Source organism: Stegostoma tigrinum, chromosome 14, assembly GCF_030684315.1.
Source record: "Stegostoma tigrinum isolate sSteTig4 chromosome 14, sSteTig4.hap1, whole genome shotgun sequence".
Lineage (NCBI taxonomy): Eukaryota > Metazoa > Chordata > Chondrichthyes > Orectolobiformes > Stegostomatidae > Stegostoma > Stegostoma tigrinum.
In genome coordinates this window covers 48,689,153-48,710,916 of record NC_081367.1, presented here as the reverse complement: position 1 = coordinate 48,710,916, position 21,764 = coordinate 48,689,153, and the positions used below count along the sequence as shown (strand labels likewise).

The following is a 21,764-nucleotide window of genomic DNA, read 5'->3' as shown; positions in this document are numbered from 1 at the left end:
AACCTGCACAAAATACTATAGGCATTGTCTCACAAAGGCTCTACATAATTCCACCAAGGCATCTTTAATCCTAAACTCTGCTTCTGTTTCTCTTATTATAGTGATAACCTCACAATTCTCCACATTAATAGGCAAACATTTGGTAGATGAAATTAAATGTAGCCATTTCCAATACTGTTGAAGTGTCTTTGCATCCTCCCAAGAATTCGCATTCCCAAATCATTTTGTCATCTAGATCCTTGAAAATGTCATAGTGAATCGTCGCATCCAAATCGTTGATAGATTGTGGATAGCTAGAGCAAAGCACTGAACTCTCTTGTACTCACTTGCTGTTTTCTGCAAACCTGAAAAGGACCTGTTTATTCCTACTTACTGTTTTCAGTTTGTTAACCAGTTCTGAAGCTATGCTAGTATACGCCCTCCTATGTGTGACTGCATCACAAGCTGCCTGAAAATTTTAAATACATTACATAGGCTGGTTTTCCCTTATTGATCCTGTTGATTACATCCTCAGAAAAACTATTGGTTTATCAAACATGATTTCCTTTTCATTTAATCCAGGTTGACTCTGCCCAATCCTACCATTATTTTGTGTATCTTTATTGTATACTATATTACTTACCACAATTTCCCCAGGATTGATGTTAGGTTAACAGATCTGTGGTTTCCCGTCTTCTCTCTCACTCCTTTCTTTGATAGTGAAGCTATGTTTACTACCTCCCAATCTTTAGGGACCATTCAGAATTTATGGAATTTTGAAAGTTGGCCACCAGTGCATTTACTTTTCCTTTTCACATAAAAGCTTTTATGGTCTATTTTTATGCTTTTTGTTTGTTTTTAGTCACTACTGTCTCAAGTCCTCTATGAATCTTGTATATCTCAATAAGCGTACTATTCATTCTTACAGACTCAAATGAGTACTATACCAATCTAATCATCCTCTTCTCATAAGAAAATCCGTCCATTACCAGAATTAACCTGGTGTGCCTTCTCTGGACTTCTTCCATGGTGAGTACATCTTTGCTTAGGTTAGGAGGCCAGAGCTGTGCACTTTTCCAGCTATGATCTAACTCATGCCTTGTATAGCTTTAACGAAACTTGGCTATTTGTATGCTCCATTCCCTATTGAAATAAAGACCAATGTTGCTTTTGCCTTCCGTATTACCTGCTGAACCTGTATACCAGCTTTGTGATTTATGCACAAAGAATCCGAAATCCCTCTGTGCTGTGGCTTTCCACAGTCTTTCTTCATTTAAATAATAATTCAGCTTTTCTGTTCTTGCAGCCCAAGTGCATAACCTTAAATCCCCCATATTATGCTCCATTTGCCAGGTGTCTGCTCACACATGTAACATTTCTGCAATCCCTCTGCAGGCTTACCGTTTGCCTTTCTATTTAGTTTTATCTCCGAAGCAAAATTGGCTCTAGTACATTTGTTCATAGATACTGTAAATAATTGTGACTGCAGCACTAATCCCTGTTGCACTCCACTAGTTAGAATTGCCATCCTGAAAGTTCTCTCCCTGATCCCATTTTTGTTTTCTATTAGTCAGTCATCTATCCATGTTAATATACCACCTTCTGCACTGTGAACTCTTCATTAAGTAGCATAACGTGTAGTACCTTACTGAATGCCTTCTGAAAATCAAATAATATTAGGTCACTGCCTCTCTTTAATGTATCCTGTTTGTTACCTCCTCAAGGAATTCTAATAACTTTTGTCAGTCTTGGTTTCCTCTTAGTGCTGACTCTACTTGATTCTGTTATGCATGTCTAAATATCTAAATTTCTATATATTCCATCCAAAAGATAGTTAGCATTTTTATTTCCTTCCCTTTTTACCTCTTGATTAGTTAGCATTCTTGGAATGCTGTTTATGTCCTCTACCGTGAACACTGATACAAAATATTTATTCAACTCCTCTGCTATTTCCTTATTCCCCGCTATTTCCTTATTCCCCACTATTTCCCTAGCCTCATTCTCTAAAGAGCCTATGTTGACTTTGGCCATGTTGTTCCTTTTTATATGTTGAAAGAGACACTTTCTGTCTGCCTTGATAGTACTTGCAAGATTATCTTCAAAGTTTATTTTCTCCCTCTTTATTATTTCTTGGTCATCTTTTGTTGCTTTTTAAAATCTTCCTAATTCTTCGGTTTGCCAGTAACTTTGCCACACTTTTTTCTTTCAATTTGATGCTATTCTTAAATCCTTGGTTAATGTTTATGGGCTTACCCTCCTTCCTAGAATGCTTCTATCTCATTGGGATATGTCTTTGTTGTGACGTGAACTGATTTTTATACGTCTGCCATTGTTCTTCAACTACCGTTGCTGCTAAATTCCTTTCCAGGATACTCCAGCTAGCTCTGTGTCATGACTTCTTTATTGCTGTTATTTAAGCTGAGAAAAGTTGTGCCTGAGCCAGGTTTCTCCCCCTCCTTTTGTATTGAAGGAATGTGTTTTATTGCATTCATTCATTGCTGTTTGCCATTGTACCTTTTAGTGCAGATTCTCAACCCACTGTAGCCAATTTGCACCTCATGCTATTTTATTTTCATTAGACCACATTACTATCTTTTCAAGAATAATTAAGAATGGGCAGTGTATACTTGGGCTGTGCCTGCAATGTTCTCATCCCTTAAAGTTTTTTTTAATACAGTAGAAGATTTTAATCAGATCTCCCTTCAACGTTGTAGATTCTAGAAAAAGCAGGCCTGTTTTGTAATGCCTGTCTACATAATTTAACTCTTGAAGTCCAGGTATTATTCTTATAAACCTATGTTATACTCACTCTGAGGTCAGTATATTTTCCCAATGGCCTGGTGCCCAGATCTGCGGTCAGCACTCCAAATGGGGTCACATCGCAGTTTTGTACAGCTGCAGGAAAACATCTATGTCCTTATTCTTCAGCCCTCTAGATATTATGGTCAGCATTCCATTTGCCGCCTTGATTATTTTCTGCATCTTTTTGTGACATTTTATAGATCTATACCTGAAACTCCAAGTCTCTTTGAACAGCCTCTGAATTTAACTTCATACCATCCAGAAAGTACCCTGATCAATCTTTATTTAGTCCAAAATGGATAACTTTACATCTGCTTACATTGAAGTCCATCTGTCACACCTCTGACTTTTCACTAGTCTGCCAATAGCCTGTTGTAATTTTATGGTTACCATTCTGCACAGTTTGCAATTTGGTCATTACATTGTGTCATCGACAAATTCGAATATTTGACTTTCTAAGGAATTATCCAAGTTGTTAATAAGTAATGTGAATAATTGAGGCCCAAACACACTCCTGTGGGATGCCACTGGCCATATTCTGCCGATTTGAGTACCTAGTCATTATCCCGATTGTGTCTCGTCTGCCACTGAACCAGTTTCCCAGACATGTTAATAATTTGCCCTCAATTCCTTGGCCTTCTACCTTAATTAATAGTCCGTTATGTGGGTCTCTATCAAAGGCCTCCATGAAGTTCAAATAAACAACATCAGTAGGGGAATCCCTGTCCGCTACTTGACTCACCTCTTTTAAAAAAAAATTCAGTGAGGTTTGTCAAGCATGACTACCTGACACAAATCCATGCTATTTGTCCATGATTAACTGAAAATTTGAGGCGTTCTGTTATGCTATCCTAGATTATAGAATCCAACAGTTTCCCACCATAGGTGTCATGCTAACTGGTCTGTAATCCCCTTCTTTTCCTATTATCCCTTTAAATAAGAGAAATGGCATGTGCAATTTTCTGTCCAGAGGGATTCACTAAAATTGTTCATATTTTGATAACTGGGGACTAACGTAACAGTGATTTCTTATTTCATTCAGAATAATGGTAGTTTTACAAAATGGTGATTGGGGCATTCTGCATGACTTTAACTTATGTCCCTATAAAAGTAGACATGCTTTCAAAATTGTGACTTCTAAAACAGAAACCCATTACTTGAATTTCAATGTAAAATCTTTCCTAACACATTACGTAATGAATCTCTATTTGCATATGTGTTTTAGACTCCCATTTTATGACAGAACATCCCATTTATTTTACAAAAAAGTCAATGTAAGATGAACACACTCGATCATGAGGCGGTATCGGAACTCATTCCTGCTGATTGGACTTCTTGGGCTTGAAGGCCGTGTTAATGGATACTTTTCAGCATTTTGATTCTGTTTTATTGCGTTTCAGCTGTTTTATATAACTTTCAAGTCATGAAACAAAGTGCATTCAACCCAAGTCTGTTTTAAATAATTACTCGTGGTCCAAACAACTTTACTTTTGTACGTCATGTAACTGTGTATCATGGAGCCTTACAAATTGAATGCAGCACTTTGCAAAATTCTAGGCCCACAAAACTTTATGCTGTAGAAAACATTATGTTACTGTCTCAGCTGAATTTATTACTGGACAAATCTGATCCTAGACTGAAATCTGGCTTGATGGATTTTTTCTGTTTTAATGAGGCCTTTCAGACACTCAATGCTGCAGACCTCATTTTAATGATAAAACAAGTTTGTTATGCAAAAGAAATGAAGATAAAACAGCATAAACCAAACAATTCATGTGAACACATTAAAAGATTCCAAATCTCACAGTAAAATATAATTCCTTTAATCCCTACGGGACCTACAACCCATTACAGAATTCGAATACCAGAACGAATTCCCTTCTCCTCTATCACAACATTTGATTTAAGCATGGTTTCAGTTCCTGGTCTTGACAACCTGATAGCTGCTTGATGTTTTATACAACAAAGCTTACCCTTTCTCATGTCACAGTTCCTTCATCATTTTAACCAACCATTTTTCATTGGAGACTTTAAAACAAGACTTAGATCTTTCTTTCTTGAGGAACACAGCAGGTCAGGCAGCATCAGAGGAGCAGGAAAGTCAGATGTTTTGGGTCCACACCCTTCTTCAAGACTGGGGAGGGGGAAGGGAGCTGGGAAATAGAGAGAGGAGGGATGGGGTTGAGGTGGTGTTAAAATGGTTGGCAACTGCAATGCGCTATTGATTATAGTGTACAGAGCGCAGATGCTCCATAAATCAGCCACCGAGTCTGAACTTGGTCTCACCGATAGAGATGAGGCCAAATCGGGAACCCTCCCCTGTCCCGCTCCCTTGGTGACACGTTCTCCCTGGGTCGCCTCCACTGTCAGAATGATGCCACACATAAACTCGAGGAACAACACCTTCCGTTCTGCCTAGGGAGCCTACAGCCCGAAGGCCTCAATGTAGAATTCACCAGTTGCAAAATCTCCCCACCCCTGGCCTCATCCCATATCTGACCCTCCTTATTATCCCTGCTTCCCTGACCTGACTCTACCTGAAAATCATCTTTCCCATTTATCGGCTCCACCCTTTCCACTGACTAATCCCCACTATCCCCTACCTGCACCCACCTATCATCATCTTACCTACCTTTCCCAGCCCAACCCCTCCCTCTATTATTTCCCAGCTACCTTCCCCATTCCCAGCCCTGATGAACGGTGTAAACCTGAAATGTCGACTTTCCTGCTCCTCTGCTGCCTGAGCTGTTTTTTTCCAGCTCCACACTATTAAATGACTCCAGCATCTGCAGTTTTTGCTATCTCACTTTCTCTAGACATTTTCTTTAGACATTCAGCTTCAGACAGCACGATTGTAAACCACACAACTGAAACAGCAGTTTTTGCTAAGCTACGGGTGTTTCCCTAATTAAAAGAAAGTAAAGCAACCTCTGGCCTACTGAAGTGAAAATTTCGTGCACAACCGTACTTTGCTTAAGAAAGTTCTCCCAATATTAACAGATTCACATTACCCTCCCAAAAACACACTCTGACTATTTTTAAAAAAGAAGTCCCCGTGGGCTGCTGTAATACTTGTAGGATAATGGGTTTAAACTAATTCAGCAGGGGGATGGGCACCAAAATTGTAGTTCGACTATAGAAAAGGTTGAGAGTAGGGTGGTCCAAAATAAAGTTTCAGGGAAGCAAGATGGCACCGGCAAGCAAGAAGTTGGTTTGAAGTGTGTCTACTTCAATGCCAGGAGCGTCCGGAATAAAGGTCGGTGAACGTGCAGCGTGGGTTAGTACCTGGGACTTCGATGTTGTGGCCATTTCGGAGACATGGATAGAGCAGGGACAGGAATGGTTGTTGCAGGTTCCGGGATTTAGATGTTTCAGTAAGAACAGAGAAGATGGTAAAAGAGGCGGAGGTGTGGCATTGTTGATCAAGGACAGTATTACAGTTACTGAAAGGATGTTTGGGGACTCGTCAACTGAAGTAGTATGGGCTGAGGTTAGAAACAGGAATGGAGAGGTCACCCTGTTGGGAGTTTTCTGTAAGCCTCCGAATAGTTCCAGAGATGCAGAGGAAAGGATAGCAAAGATGATTCTCGATAGGAGTGAGAGAGACAAGGTAGTTATCATGGGGGACTTCAACTTTCCAAATATTGACTGGGAACACTAGTTCGAGTACTATAGATGGGTCAGTTTTTGTCCAGTGTGTGCAGGAGGGCTTCCTGACACAGTATGTAGACAGGTCAACAAGGGGCGAAGCCACGTTAGATTTGGTACTGGGTAATGAGCCTGGCCAGGTGTTAGATTTGGAAGTAGATGAGCATTTTGGTGATAGCGATCACAATTCTGTTATGTTTACTTTAGTGATGGAAAGGGATAGGTGTATACCACTGGGCAAGAGTTATAGCTGGGGGAAAGGCAATTACGATGAGATTAGGCAAGATTTAGGGAGCGTAGGATGGGGAAGGAAACTGCAGGGGATGGGCACATTAGAAATGTAGAGCTTATTCAAGGAAACGCTCCTGTGTGTCCTAGATAAGTGTGTACCTGTCAGGCAGGGAGGAAGCTGTAGAGTGCAGGAGCCGTGGTTTACGAAGGAAGTGGAATCTCTGGTCAAGAGGAAGAAGAAGGCTTATGTTAGGATGAGATGTGAAGGCTCAGTTAGGGCACTTGAGGGCTACGAGGTAGCCAGGAAAGTCCTAAAGAGAGAGCTCAGAAGAGCCAGGAGGAGACATGAGAAGTTGTTGGCGGATAGGATCAGGGTAAACCCTAAGGCTTTCTATAGGTATTTAAGGAATAAAAGAATGACGAAAGTAAGATTAGGCCCAATCAAAGATAGTAGTGGTAAGTTGTGTGTGGAGTCAGATGAGATGGGGAAGCACTAAATGAATATTTTTCAACAGTATTCACTCTAGAAAACGACAATGTTGTCGAGGAGAATACTGAGATACAGGCTACTAGACTAGGTGGGATTGAGGTTCACAAGGAAGAGGTATTAGAAATCCTTCAGAGGGTGAAGATAGATAAGTCTCCTGGGCCGGATGGGATTTATCCTCGGATCCTCTGTGAAGCCAGGGAGGAGATTGCCGAGCCTTTGGCATTGATCTTTAACTCGTCATTGTCTTCAGGAATAGTGCCAGATGACTGGAGGAAAGCAAATGTGGTTCTCCTGTTCAAGGGGAGTAGAGACAACCCTGGTAATTATAGACCAGTGAGCCTTACCTCAGTTGTTGGTAAAGTGTTGGAAAAGGTTATAAGGGATAGGATTTATAATCATCTAGAAAAGAATAAATTGATTAGGATAGTCAGCACGGTTTTGTGAAGGGAAGGTCGTGCCTCACAAACCTTATTGAGTTCTTTGAGAAGGTGACCAAACAGGTAGATGAGAATAAACCGGTAGATGTGGTGTATATGGATTTCAGCAAGGCATTCGATCAGGTTCCCCACAATAGGCTATTGTATAAAATGCGGAGGAATGGAATTGTGGGAGATATAGCAGTTTGGATCAGAAATTGGCTTGCTGAAAGAAGACAGAGGGTGTAGTTGATGGGAAATGTTCATCCTGGAGACCAGTTACTAGTGGTGTAACACAAGGGTTAGTGTTGGGTCCACTGCTGTTTGTCATTTTTATAAATGACCTGGATGAGGGCGTAGAAGGACGGGTTAGTAAATTTACAGACGACACTAAGGTCGGTGGGGTTGTGGATAGTGACGAAGGATGCTGTAGGTTGCAGAGAGACATAGATAAGCTGCAGAGCTGGGCTGAGAGGTGGCAAATGGAGTTTAATGCAGACAAGTATGAGGTGATGCACTTTGGTAGGAGTAACCGGAAGGCAAAGTACAGGGCTAATGGTACGATTCTTAGCAGTGTAGATGAGCAGAGAGATCGCGGTGTCCATGTACACAGATCCTTGAAAGTTGCCACCCAGGTTGACAGGGCTGTTAAGAAGGCATACAGTGTTTTCTCTTTTATTAATAGAGGGATCGAGTTCTGGAACCAAGAGGTTATGGTGAAGCTGTACAAAACTCTGGTGCAGCCACACTTGGAGTATTGTGTACAGTTCTGGTCACTGCATTATAAGAAGGATGTGGAAGCGTTGGAAAGGGTGCAGAGGAGATTTACTAGGATGTTGCCTGGTATGGAGGGAAGGTCTTACGAGGAAAGGCTGAGGGACTTGAGGCTGTTTTCATTAGAGAGAAGAAGGTTGAGAGGTGACTTAATAGAAACATATAAAATAATCAGAGGGTTAGATAGGGTGGATAGGGAGAGCCTTTTTCCTAGGATGGTGACGACGAGCACGAGGGGGCATAGCTTTAAATTGAGGGGTGATAGATATAGGGCAGATGTCAGAGGTAGTTTCTGTACTCAGAGAGTAGTAAGGGAATGGAACGCTTTGCCTGCAACGGTAGTAGATTCGCCAACTTTAGTTACATTTAAGTTGTCATTGGATAAGCATATGGACGTACATGGAAGAGTGTAGGTTGGATGGGCTTGAGATCGGTATGACAGGTCGGCACAACATCAAGGGCCGCAGGGCCTGTACTGTGCTGTAATGTTCTATGTTCTATGTAAACCCATTCAGAGACACAGACCAAAGCGCATGTAACACAAGCTCCATTGCAAACTCTGAAATAAATGATGTAAAAAGTAGATAAATCCCATACCTGGCATCACAAAGCCCTTCGTTTGTGAGCAGATTCTGTTCTGGAGTCCAACTACAAGTTGATTTGGACAGAAGTCGAAGCATAGTGAAGGACGATGTAAAGCAGCTGTTTGTAAGAACTGGAAATGTCTCTTTTCCAGGTCTTTGAAATTACACCCTTGAATGGATTTTTCTCATAAGTACGAGCATTCATACGTCAGACATTCGTAAATCAGGGACCCTTGTAAGCACTACAGAATTTTATGTTGCCTGGTCTTTAGAAAGCTACGTTGTTGAGATTGGAGAGGCAGTGGGAATTTTGATAAAATTTGGGAAAAGACAGCTGGTTGCTTTTTTGTCACCCTCTTGAGCCTTGTATATTCAGCCTGATTCTCAATTGTCATCTTCTACCTAATACCTGTTAGAAGCACACTTCTTCCTTCATAATATAGTTTGCGCCTCATTTTTCAACCAGAGCTCTGAGCATTTGTTTGCCGCGGCTTTTCCTGGAGAAACCCATCTTGGCTGTGCCTGAACTGAAGCGCATGTCAGAAATAGGATAGAGCACTGCATCCTGTAAGAATGTAGAGTTTGAAGAATTTAGAACAGGTAGTCCTCATGTGACAGTGTTCTATTTATCATTATTTTGTTTGCCTGTGTTTTCCTGGGGTCAATTTCCTCATTATCCCTGTTTATGTTATTGCCGGTTTAACGTTATGCATCATCTATGCCATAGACAGCTGTATGCCAGTAGAGAAATGGTACTAGGAAAATAACTGGATCTAAAAGCTGCCAAAATGTCTTGAATCTTGTATGTCATACAGCCTTAAAAGTAGTGACTACAGACATAGTGGAAGCGATGACCTTGTGATCCTACTGTTTACTACAGAAGGGAAATAAGAATAACTGGAAAGCATTGGCCCAATTAGCCCAACATCAGGATCAGGGAAAATGTTAGAACCTCTTATTAGTGATACATGAACAGGTATTTTGCCTATTTCTTTTGTGATTTTCTGAGTCAACGTTGATTTTTACGATGTGCTCTGACTGAGATGGTGGAGTGCACTATTTCTGTCTCAACATGAACTTAGATGTTTTATCCACTTGCAAATGTGGCTGATTATATGCTGATTTCTATTTTTAGATGTAGAATTAAAATATCCAGTCATCAGGTTTTTAATAAACAAAATTGCTAATTTATTACAAAGCAAATCGTATTCAACAAAGCTGTAAAACTGGTTATCTCCGACATTTTGTAACATAAACGCTTAATGATTACCCCTCGAATTAACCCAAAATGCATGAGAAACCAGATAATGGAACAAAACAGATTTCTCTCTACCGAGGTTCACTTTGGGCAAGTAAAATTTTTGACCCAGAATTGTCTTGAAGGCAAAAGAAAAATCAGTGTGGAATGTTCAGATGGTTGGAAATGTGACATTCTGGCATGCATAAGAAGGTCACAAGACAAGTGCAGTTACCTCTGGGGTCTTGGCAGATGCAACTTGCTCAGGAAACATTATGAGAAATCTTCTACCTGCACCTGAGGTTGCTGTTAAATTTGACATGGAAGTTAAAACAAAGGTGCTTCAGATTGCCCTTGAAGGTACTTCTCTGTTTCAGAATCTTGGCTATCAGCCAACTTTGTCCAATCCCCTGGTTTGGCCTCTTGTTCCCTCTGCGAGAAGATTTGGCCTGTTCAAACCAAATGCAAGCTTTGTCCTCATTTTGGATAGTGAACAAAAGAGATTTGCAGTGCCTCTCTTGCAGGCTCTCTTTTACTTTTCAGTGAGATCTTGCACATTGACTTTTTTTGTAAAGTTCATTATCAATGATATTTCTAGGGAAAGTTTTAAACTAAACCAGCACTGATTTAGTATGTACTTTTTCCTTCTCTAAACCTGCATCATGACAGTGTGAATCACGTGAGTTTTGGATTCAGGTGGAAATACTAATTAACTATTCTTTAAACTCCCAGCTTAGGACGACCTTGTGGTACAGTTGTAGTATCCCAACTTCCTGAACTGAGAGGCCTGATTTAAGTCCCACCTGCTCCAGGAGGGTGTGATAACATCCTTGAGCAGGTTGATTAGAAAAACAGGTTAATAATAATAATAAAAAACTCCCAACTTGAAGGGCTTGTGTTGCACAGTGATAATCTGCCAACCTCTGAGCCAAGAGGCCCAGGTTCAATTCCTACCTGCTCCAAAGGCAAGAATATCTTTGAACGTACTGATTAAAAATATCAAGACGCCTACCTTGGGTTGTTGTGAAACAGTGGCAGTGCCTCTATCTCTGAGTAGTGGTTCCTGGGTTCAAGTCCCACCTGCTCCAGAAGTGTGCTATAACTTCTCTGAACAGGTTGATCTAAAAATATGTAGAACTCCAACTTTGTCTTACATTTTAAAGTGTCTATTTAGTTTCAGTATAACTGATAACAGAACTTTACATTCCTTAAGTTTCCCTGGGATATGGCGACTGTGTATCTACTATCAACTCAACTGCCATGGTCATCGCAAGCTGGCGTGAATTTCTTGCACTTTGCCGCCAGTAGACACATGCTGAGACCACCCTTCCCCATTCCTTCATTTTACCTAAATTAAAGCCAGGCTGCCAACCATTAACAATGTTATATCACCTTGTATTTAAAGCAAAAGTGAGATAGAATACAGAAGAGGTAGGTTCTTTATTAACCTTTGGCCTAATATGATGGTGCCATAGTGGGAACATAGGAGTTGATCTTGAATGTGGAAGACTAAATCCATTCAACTGTGTTTTGTTATTTTAAATTTCTATAGGACATCAGCTGTAATGAGATACAGACATTACCACCACAGATTGGAAACCTGGAGATTTTAAGGGACCTAAATTTAAGGAGGAATCACTTGGTAACACTGCCAGAAGGTTCGTGTTTTTGTACTTTTTAATAAGATATGTGCCTTTTTTTCCCTTCAATAGGAAGCACAAAGCATTTTGATACTTGCATGCCACATTAACTTAACACATTACAATTGTTTAAAAAAAAAACAAATGCAAAGTGTTTTCCTAATGGCTAAATTGACAGATGTGTTTATGTGATATCATATTGTGATAAGATTAAAATAGTCCATAATCTACTCTTGGTCAATTGTGAAGCAACTGATCTTGGCATGAGAGCAACTGCAGATGGCAGTGTCGCAATGGGGGGTGGGGGGGTCACCATGACCACTCAGTTCTCATTCTCAGGCCTTTTGGAGCCTCAATCCAAGTATGGACAAAATAGCTGAATCCTAGAGGTGAAGTGGAACATGTGGGGGCGGGATGCTCAGGTCTTTGCATGCTACTTCCATTGTTTATGTTTGACCTCTTTTGGAACTAACTGGAGATGAGGCTTCTTCTCCAAATTGAACGTTCTTGAGGTAGAGATCTCATATATTAGTGGGAGCATTCCATTTTTTCTAGGGAGGTTCTGAGGCAGTTCTTAAAGTGTTTCCCTATCTGCTGATAACTATTTGCCATGAAAAAGCTTGAGCGATAGAGAGTTTGCATGCAGCCAGTGTGGCCCATAGAACAAAACTGACTGATGGTAACCAGAGATAGTAGGAACTACAGATGCTGGAGAATCTGAGATAACAAGGTGTAGAGCTGGATGAACACAGCAGGCCAAGCAGCATCGGAGGAGTAGGAAGGTTGACGTTTTGAGCCTAGACCCTCCTTCAGAAATTTCTTAAGGAGGGTCTAGGCCCAAAACGTCAGCCTTCCTGCTCCTCCGATGCTGCTTGGCCTGCTTTGTTCATCCACTTCTACACCATGATGGTAACCAGAGTCTTGATAAAGGCGATGTTTGCCTGAGTGGGGGCATTGATATTTGAGTGCCTATCCTGTTGGTGGGTTATGATTTTGCAGAGACATCCCTGCTGATATTTCTCAGGTGATTTGTAGTGTTTACTAGACATTACTCTTTTCTCTAAAGCATGAAGAGCTAGTAACACTATTCCCTTAGACCAAGCAGGTTGGTATCTGACATGAGCCCTTTGTTATCAAAGACACAGTCTCCAGTGTACCAGTACAGTCTTTATTCATCTAAGGGGACAATGTTGAATTTTATCGATCGCTGCTGTCCCAGTACTCCCAATGTGCAGGAATTGATCTGCATTATCCTGCAGATCAAAAAGGACCTTGATGATTGGGAGCAGTATGTGGCAAGAACATGCTGGTGGAGGACCTTTTCTCTTTCGAGTGTTCAATTGCAGTTCCATTCTCTCATATTTCCTTAAATGCATTGACAACGGTTTGGAATTCAGCCGTTGAATCTACGCAAATGCAATATTGAAGCTGCAGATAAGATCAGAGGTTACAAAAAATAATCAAAGTACAAAACCTAACGCACTGTATTTGAATGCATATTACATCTGAAGCAAAACAGATGAACTAGTACAAATTGTGATAAATAAGTATGGTCTAACAGCCATTATAGAGACAAGACAGCAGGGAGACCCAAATTTGGACAGTGAATTTTGAGGGGTATATGAAATTTATGAAAGACAGGAAGCTAGAAAAGGGTCAACAAATGCCTCTGTTAGTTAAGGATGATATTAGCATAATAGAGAAGAATGACCTAAATTCAGGAAACCCAGATATGGAAGTAGTCTAGCTCGGTATGAAGAATGATAAAGGCCTGAGTCCCTTGTGGGAGTTGTGTACTGATCTCAAAATACCAAGAACTTGGTAAGATAGGGTAACAAGGAAGAAATAATGGGAGCTAGTCAGAAGAGTGCAGCTATTTCTAAGGAGGGATTTTAACCTACAGATAGACTGGATAAGATCGGTAAAAGCAGTTCAGAAGAGGACTTACTTGAATATTTTCAGGGCGTATTTCAGACCAGCGTGTTATGGCACCAGCCAGGAGCAGGCTATCCTAGATCTGGTTTTAACCAACAAGATTGGATTGATTACATACCTCGTAGTGAAACTGCCCCTGGATAGTATTATCATACTTTGATTGAGTTTTACATACAGTTTGAGGGTGAGAAGTGTGGGTCCAAAACTAGTGTTTTGAATTTAAACAAGGGTAATTATGACAGTATGAAAGGAGAGCTAGTGAAAGTGAACTGGCAGTTTTGATTTAAGGGTCAAGTATGTAGAAATGCAGTGGCTAAGATTTAAGCGGATATTCCAGAAAGCACAAAATAGATATATTGCAAAATTAATAAAACTTCTAAGGGATAGACCTGCCATGTGGTTAACTGAAAAAAGTCAAAAACAGTATCAAACTCAAAGACAAAGTTTTTGTGAAGATGGGACAGAATTTTTTAAAAAATTCAAAGAAAAATAAGAAGGGAAAAATTAGAGTATGAGAAAGTTAGTTAAAAATATAAAACTGGAAAAGTTCCTTTGGATATTTAAAAAACAAGTGTGTCAGTCCCTTTATGAAATGTTTCTGGGGAAACGGTAATGGATAAGGTGATGACAAACAAATTGCAAACACAATTTCTGTTGTCTGCATTGTAAAGGATACAGGCAGCATCCCAAAAATAGCTGTAAATCAGCAACTGAAAAGAAGGGAGGAACAATGACTGAGTGGAAAATTAAGAGACATTTGAGAATGTCAAGTTGAGCTGAAAGTCAGGTTATCCATAACTGTTTTGATTTGTGGGATAGATTTGAAGTGCCCAACTGGCCTACTCTTGTTCCCTGTTCATGTTTGTTCTAGTCTCACTTGCCTCGGAGGTGTGTCACAGCCAAACAGAAACAGGCCACAAGTTGTTGATGACTGGAAGATGTGATGCGCTGGCAGTGCTGTTAGCTGAAAATGTGTCAGTAGCAACCAAAGTTAAGAACAGAGAGTGGGAGGCAGAGCCAGAGGAAAGCGAGACCAAGAGAAGGGCAACACACGGAGACAATGCCAAGAAGAAAAGCCGGGTATGGTAGGGGAAAAGATGACGATGTTCAACCGGAAATTGAGCAAACAGGTCCTAATAAAACAAATTTCCATTGAAATAACATAAATGGGGCACTATAAAGTACAGACTACCTCTCCCATTTGTAACCTTAGAATACAAAATGTTCTTCAAAATATCTGCCTTTTGAAACGGTTTTAAGTTAATTTTAAACTTAATGTTATGGTTGCTATTTATAGAGACTGGAACTGAAACCCTAAATCATTTGCATTTAGCAAGTATTGGATTGGACTGTGACCATTAAAATAAATGTTTTGAAATGAAAAAGTTTTCATTAATTTGAAACTTACTGCGAGGTCCAGTTGGACTATGATGACTTTACCTTTGCCCCCCGGTAGGGTCACAGGTTTGTCCTGGTTGGAGTAAGTGTAACCAAGTCTCATTATTATTAACATATATGTAAATAAACCAGTAAAAACATTTTTATGCAGCGCATCTTTTAAGATCAGGAATGCACTGTGTGCAAGAGATTGAAGTAGTTATAATTGAGCTTTGAAAATATTGTTTGTGCAAATGAAAGAAATTTTTAAAAAAGGTCAAAGGGAAGCTTAGGGATTATCTGAGATGCTGCTGCAATGAACCAATCAGTATGTACATAACAGTTTGAATGATGACCTCCTGTGCTCTAGCCATTCTAGGAACTATGGAATATTTGATAATGGAGAAACTCAGCAGGTCTGACAATCTCTTAGGGCAAAAGAAACTCTGTATTTTGAGTCCAATATGATTTGACTTTGGCATTACCTCTGATTTTCAGTGTACAGATGTTGCCAGATCTGAGGGTTTCAGCAACTGCTGTCTTTATACGAGCATGAATTGGTGGGGAGGAATGACTATCTATATGACCTTCTTCCTCTGTATTGCTAAGTATCTATATAATAGTTAGTATGTCTAAAAACAATGAGAAAACAAAATGACTTCACAATTGTATCTCAGACTTGTAAGAAATTCAAAATTTTGTTATTTAACTGGTTAAAATTGAGATAACTACCTCCAAAATATTTACTGAAAATAACAAACAAGCTATGCCTGTGAAGCTGCTTAGAAAGATTTTAATATAAACTGAATTTGAATTGGAGTACAAAATGTGGAAAATAGATGATGAGCAAACTTGGGATCAGGAGAGCGCCTACTCGATTACACCTGAAAGGTAGCAATAAAGTGTGTGACAAAGGTGGTTGGTGGGAGAAAGAGATCTAGAGCTTTGGAGCTGGTAATGGCTTCTAGAAGTTGTAGTTAGATAATTTGATAGCATTAGCCTTCGAATACAATGCATACAGTTGTTTGTCGTCCATTAGATATAGAGGTTATATTGCGCATTGGCTCATGGATGCTGTATAGCTGAGAATCACAGTTTGCTGCATAGCACTGAGGACAGTGAACTCAGTGCCAGTCACGTTTGTGAAAAAATGTGTTGGATCATGTCTTAGGATGGGATGAGAAAAGAGCTGCTGTGATAACTGGAAAAAAAGGCCTGCATTGCTGAATCTTGTGTGGTAAATGCATAATTTATAGGCAAATGAGGAAATACTCATGGCAGCTGTAACACACCTCTTTGGATTGGAATTTATGCTAAATTTTGTATATTATGGTAAATAGCTAGAAAAGTTAGAAAATAATGAACTACGAATGGAAAATGTACATAACTTTTCTTTCATGCTGGATTTTTGTTGCTCTACTTGTGTCAGATAGTATGCTTGTCAGGTTCAGTATGCACAGAAGACACTAGTGATTTCTTGAATGTTTTTGTAGGCAGATGCCTTAAATTGTCTTATGCTGGTGCAAATGGAATGACTCATTAGTTAATTAAATGTGTTTCAGAATTTGTGAAGTCAATTCACTATTTGAGCTAAAAAATTTGAATTTTTCAGTAATTGAAATTAAGCAAAGTTAAAACGACAAAATTCCTGTTGGGTTTATAATAATTTTAAGTTTAATTATTTTGTTTTAAACTGTGCTGAATTAGTTTATTCATAAGAGTAAATGGTATACCTGGTGCAGTTTTAGCCCTAAACCATCCTTTGAAGCCAGCAGGAGACATCTTTGTCGAATATGTGTTATAGTGATGTTCTTTTAAAGCATCTTAGTGAGGTTTGCTTTTCAAAGATTAATTTGACACTGCGTTCTAGCTTTCTTAAATGCAATAAAATTTTCAAATTTTGAAGACATACTGTAATGTTGTTCCACAGAGGACTCAACTGGCAAAACACCATACCTATTGTGTAAATCAATGTCTTAGTTTACTGCTTTGTTAGAGCTTGCAGATTTGCCACTCGTGCGATTAGACATCTCCTGTAATAAAGTGACAACAATTCCAGTCTGTTATCGAAACCTACGGCATCTCCAAACAATCATTTTGGACAATAATCCCTTGCAGTCTCCACCTGCGCAGGTATGACCTCCAAGAAAATGATTTGTTTTTGTTGTTAACTTTATATTTCAGACTTAGCATTTCACTAATTGATTTATAAATCACGAGCAAGAAATCACTGAAAGTTGGTAAATTAATGAGAACAGCTTTTGTGGTTTTTGACGTGGCAGTTTCGACTTATCTACAACAAGAATTTGATGGATTTGGAGTTCTTTGTAACTTTTCCATCAGTTCAGAGGTACAACTACACATATCTGGACAGTTAATTGTCAGGTTTCATTTTTTTAAATTTTGATTTTATATCTGGAATTGTCAAAGAGCACAACTGAATGGCTTTTTCTTACCATCAAATCACCTGTGGTACTTGTACCTGTTATCCACCACTGCCAAATCACCCGTGTTCTCCAGTTAATCAAATTATGTTCAGTGCCCAGGAAGGACAATGCACGTCACTAAAGGTGAGAGAGAAAGCTGTATCAAAATGGAATTCAGAGAGAAAAGGCATTCTGCACACTGCAGTGTCCACCTTTCTCTAAAAGCATCAAGAGTATTTGTGAATGCTGTATGTTTCCTGTCCAGTGACACCCAGGCAAATTCTTAACTGCAGAAACAGGGCAGGTCATTGCTCTTAAATTGGCTAGACCCGGGAGCAGACCAAGAACGAGGCTGTCTGACTTGTCCACATACCTCTGCACTGGATGCCAAAAATTCAGGAGCATGGGACTGAAGTGCAACCAAAAGCACAACGAAAGATTGTTCAAATAACTGAAAAGACGGTGAAACTGCCCACAATTAATGCCCCATGGACAGAACTAGAAAATTTTCACGTTTCCTTCACTGATAATCATTAATATCATCTGACTATTGTTAGCAGTTTGAAATTCATTCAACACTGCCCTCTCACTGATTGTTCTTGGTTCTGTTTGCTGTGTCATTCCTCCTTTTCTTTACTGTCCTTTGAGTCTGTTTTACCAAATTTACAAAATGCCTGTCTATCTTTTGGTCTTTGGTCAAGGGAACACAGCAAAATGATCGTAACCTGCCTTTTCCTAATGATTTCTGATAGACTGATGCTGTATTACTTGCAACCTTTTCCTGTTCTTGAAGTTCTAACAATTGTAGTTTGTTTTGTCATGTTGCAGATGCCTTGAGTTTAAGTGATCTTTTATTTTCAACAGTTTTTAAGATCAATGTAAATAGGTTTGCTTTTCATTCCTGTTGAGAGATTCTGCATTTACTTGGATTTGTGTTGTGCTACAATTCCCTACTGGAATTTGGTATTTAATCTGATAGTGTTTAAAGATTTATACTTTTCTTTTAGATTTGCATAAAGGGGAAGATCCATATATTCAAATATCTGAATATTGAAGCATGTAAAAGCGTTCCAGACATGCCAGAATATGATCGAACGAGACCGGTCGGATTCAGTTCATGGTTGGTAATGAAACTACCAATGTAAACTTGGTTAAATCTAGTAATGACAAAAAAATGATTCACTAGCTTTGGTACTTAGTTTATATATCTTATGTATCCAGTGTCTTAAATGACCACATCTGCAGGAACTGCTCCCAGTTGCAGAAGCTGGAGCTCTGGGTTTTGGAGCTAGAGCAGTGGTTAGAGACACTGTGGCAAATCCATGGGGTGAGAGTGATGTGGATAGCATGCTAGAGAGGTTGTCACAACGCAGCTCAAGGGACTAGAGGAAAGAAGGGAATGGGTAACCACCAGACAGTCCAGAAAGGACAGGCAGGTACTGCAGAAGTCCTCTGGGGTCCCATGCACTAACTTGTATTCCATTTTGGAAGCTGATGAGTGTGCTGGTACCTTGGAGAAATGTAGTTAGAGCCAAGCCTCTGGTATCATAAACTGCTTGACTTTACAGGTTTGCGGGGTCGGGGAGGAAGAAAAGAAAAACAAGAGTGATAATGAATTCTTTAGTCTGCAGGCATTTCTGTGGTCGAAGATGTGACCCCAGGATATTGAGTTGCCTCCCTGGTGCTAGGGTTAAGGATGTCACTGAAAGACTTCAGGGCAACTTGAAAGGAGTGGGTGATGAGTTAGATATTGTGGTATGTGTTGGTATCAGCGATATTGGCCAAGTAAGGAATGAGGCCTCTCATCAAGAATTTAGGGATCTGGGCAGTAGATTAAAAACCTCATTGATTGTAATCTACGGATTACTCCCGGTGTCATGTACTAGAGAGTTTAGAAATTGGGGAAAATAGGACATATGAATGTGTGGGTGAAGTCTTGGTACAAAAGGGAGGGTTTTAGATTTCTGGATCACTGGGACCATTTTTGGGGAAGGTACAAATGAGATAGTCTACACCTAAACCACATTTGGACTGATATCCTTGCAGGTATATTTGCTGGTTCTTTTGGGAGAAGTTTAAACTAGTCTGGCAAAGTGAGGGGACACAGACTATCGATAAAACAGAGCCACATTGTGCTGCAACAAAGGGAGCAAGTCGCAGTGAGTTCAGCTATGTTGAGTGCCGAGAGTAAGGCAAAGCTGGCTGATCTTTACTTAATGTAAGGAATGTAATAGGTTGACTGATCTGTTGATTCTGTGGATTGACACATTAAAGTATGGTAGTGTTGCCGTCACAGGAACATAGTTAAGGGAAAGGCTGGGGTGGCCACTTAGCATTCCAGGCTATAGGATCTTTAGGTGAGACAGAGGAAGGATGTAAAAAGGATGGTGGTGTAGCACTATTAATTAAGGAGTCAATTACTGCAATCAGGAGAAATGATATCTTCGAAGGGTACTCACGTGAGGCCTTGTCAGTCAAACTTAGCAATGTTAAGGGAGCAGCTACTTTGCTGGGAGTATATTACAGGCCCCCAAAGATGCAGCAGGAAATAGAGGAGTGAATCTGTAGAAAGCTCACAGATGTGTATTATAATTGGGTAATTATGCTGTCCTAACATAACTGTACCCAGGTTAATTTTTATTTGTATCAATCCATAGAAGGCCCAAAAGGGGACTGCAGTGCTGGATTTGGTTCTGGGGAAGGAAGCCAAACATGTGTTCCATGTGGCAGTGAGGAAACATTTTATTGATAGCAACCATAACGCTGTATTGTTCAGATTTTTTTCTGGACAATGAAAAGGATGGCCTGCAAACGAGTATTTTGGATAGGGGAAGGCAGATTGTGTTAAAATAAAACAGGGTCTGGCCACAACAGACTGGGAACACCTTTTTAGGTAAGTCTACAATGGAGCAATTGCAGGTAAAGGATCTGGAGAGAATACAGGTCCTACATGTACCCTTTAGGGGGAAATGAACAGGCAATAAGTTCAGAGAACCCTGAATATCTAGGGCAATTCAGGACTGGATGAGGAAGAAGAGTAGGGCTTTTAGTTAGTCCAAAGAGAATGATTCAGCTACGGCCATGGAGGAGTTCAGAAAGTACAGGACTGAACCTAAAGCAGTTATATGAGCAAAAAGGGGGTATGAAAAAGAACTTACAAACAGAATTGTGGAAAATCCTAAGATATTTTACATATACATTAAAGGATGAGGTTAAACAGGAATAGAGTAGATCCCGTTAGGGACCAAGGGGACAACCTGTGTGTGAAGCTGTGGGATATTGGAAGATGAATGAATACTTCCCTTTGTTCTTCACTGTGGAAAAGAAGAACGTAGGTACAGAATTCAGGGAAAGGGACTGTGAGGAACTTGCACTGTTTGACATCGGAAATGGCGAGGTTTTTGGAAGCTTTGTCAGGGTTAAACATAGAAACATTCCCTGGCCCAGATTAATTGCATCCCAGGCTGCTGTGGGAGGCAAAGCAGGAATTTGCTGGTGCTGTGACACAAATTTTTAATTCCTCTTTGGCCACATGTGAAATACCAGAAGACTGAAGGACTGCAAATGTGGTTCCAATTTTTAAGGAGGGTGGTAGAGATGAATCAGATAATTACAGACTGGTGAGTCTCATGTCAGTGGTGGGGAAACTGTTAGAGAAAATTCTGGAGGGTTGAATTAATACTTGGCAAGGCATGGGTTAAGTAGGGACAGCCAGCATGGCTTTATCAGAGGGAGGTAATGCCTAATTGAAAATGTGATCAAGTGTGTGGATGAGGGATGTTCAGTTTTATGGGTTTTAGCAAAGCTTTTGACAAGGTCCCACGTGGGAGACTGATTGAGAAGGTTAAAGCCCATGGAATTGAGGGAAGCCTGGCAAGATGGATCAGAAACACATTTAGCAATAGGACACAAAAGGTAGTGGTAAAATGCTGTCTGAGTGACTGGAGACTGGTGTCCATTAGTGTAATAAAAGAATCAGCCCTGGGGCATTTATTGTTTGTTATAAACATAAATGATGTAGGTGAAAATTTAGGGGACCACGTTAAGCAAATTTGCAGTTGACACCAATGTTGATGGTTAATAGCCAAGAAGCATGGGCAGAATGGTAGCTCACTGGTTGACACTGCTGCCTCATAGCGCCAGGGACCCAGATTCAATTCCAGCCTGGGGCAACTGTGGATGTGGCGTTCGCACATTCTCCCCTTGTCTGCATGGGTTTCCTCCA

At 40.1% G+C, this 21,764-nt stretch overlaps 1 protein-coding gene across 4 annotated transcripts in view; it reads left to right on the top strand.

Annotated features, from left to right (window-relative positions):
* lrch3 (leucine-rich repeats and calponin homology (CH) domain containing 3) overlaps positions 1 to 21,764 on the top strand; it is a 170,952-nt gene that overhangs the window by 68,086 nt on the left and 81,102 nt on the right. For 3 of the 4 annotated variants that reach the window (XM_048541803.2, XM_048541802.2, XM_048541801.2), the window contains exons 4-6: positions 11,714 to 11,819; positions 17,110 to 17,246; positions 18,547 to 18,659. In XM_048541803.2, coding sequence (XP_048397760.1) covers positions 11,714 to 11,819; positions 17,110 to 17,246; positions 18,547 to 18,659 — 356 coding nt within the window. Of the gene's footprint in view, positions 1 to 907; positions 1,009 to 11,713; positions 11,820 to 17,109; positions 17,247 to 18,546; positions 18,660 to 21,764 lie in introns of all 4 variants that reach the window. The other variant, XM_048541804.2, reaches the window with a different exon arrangement.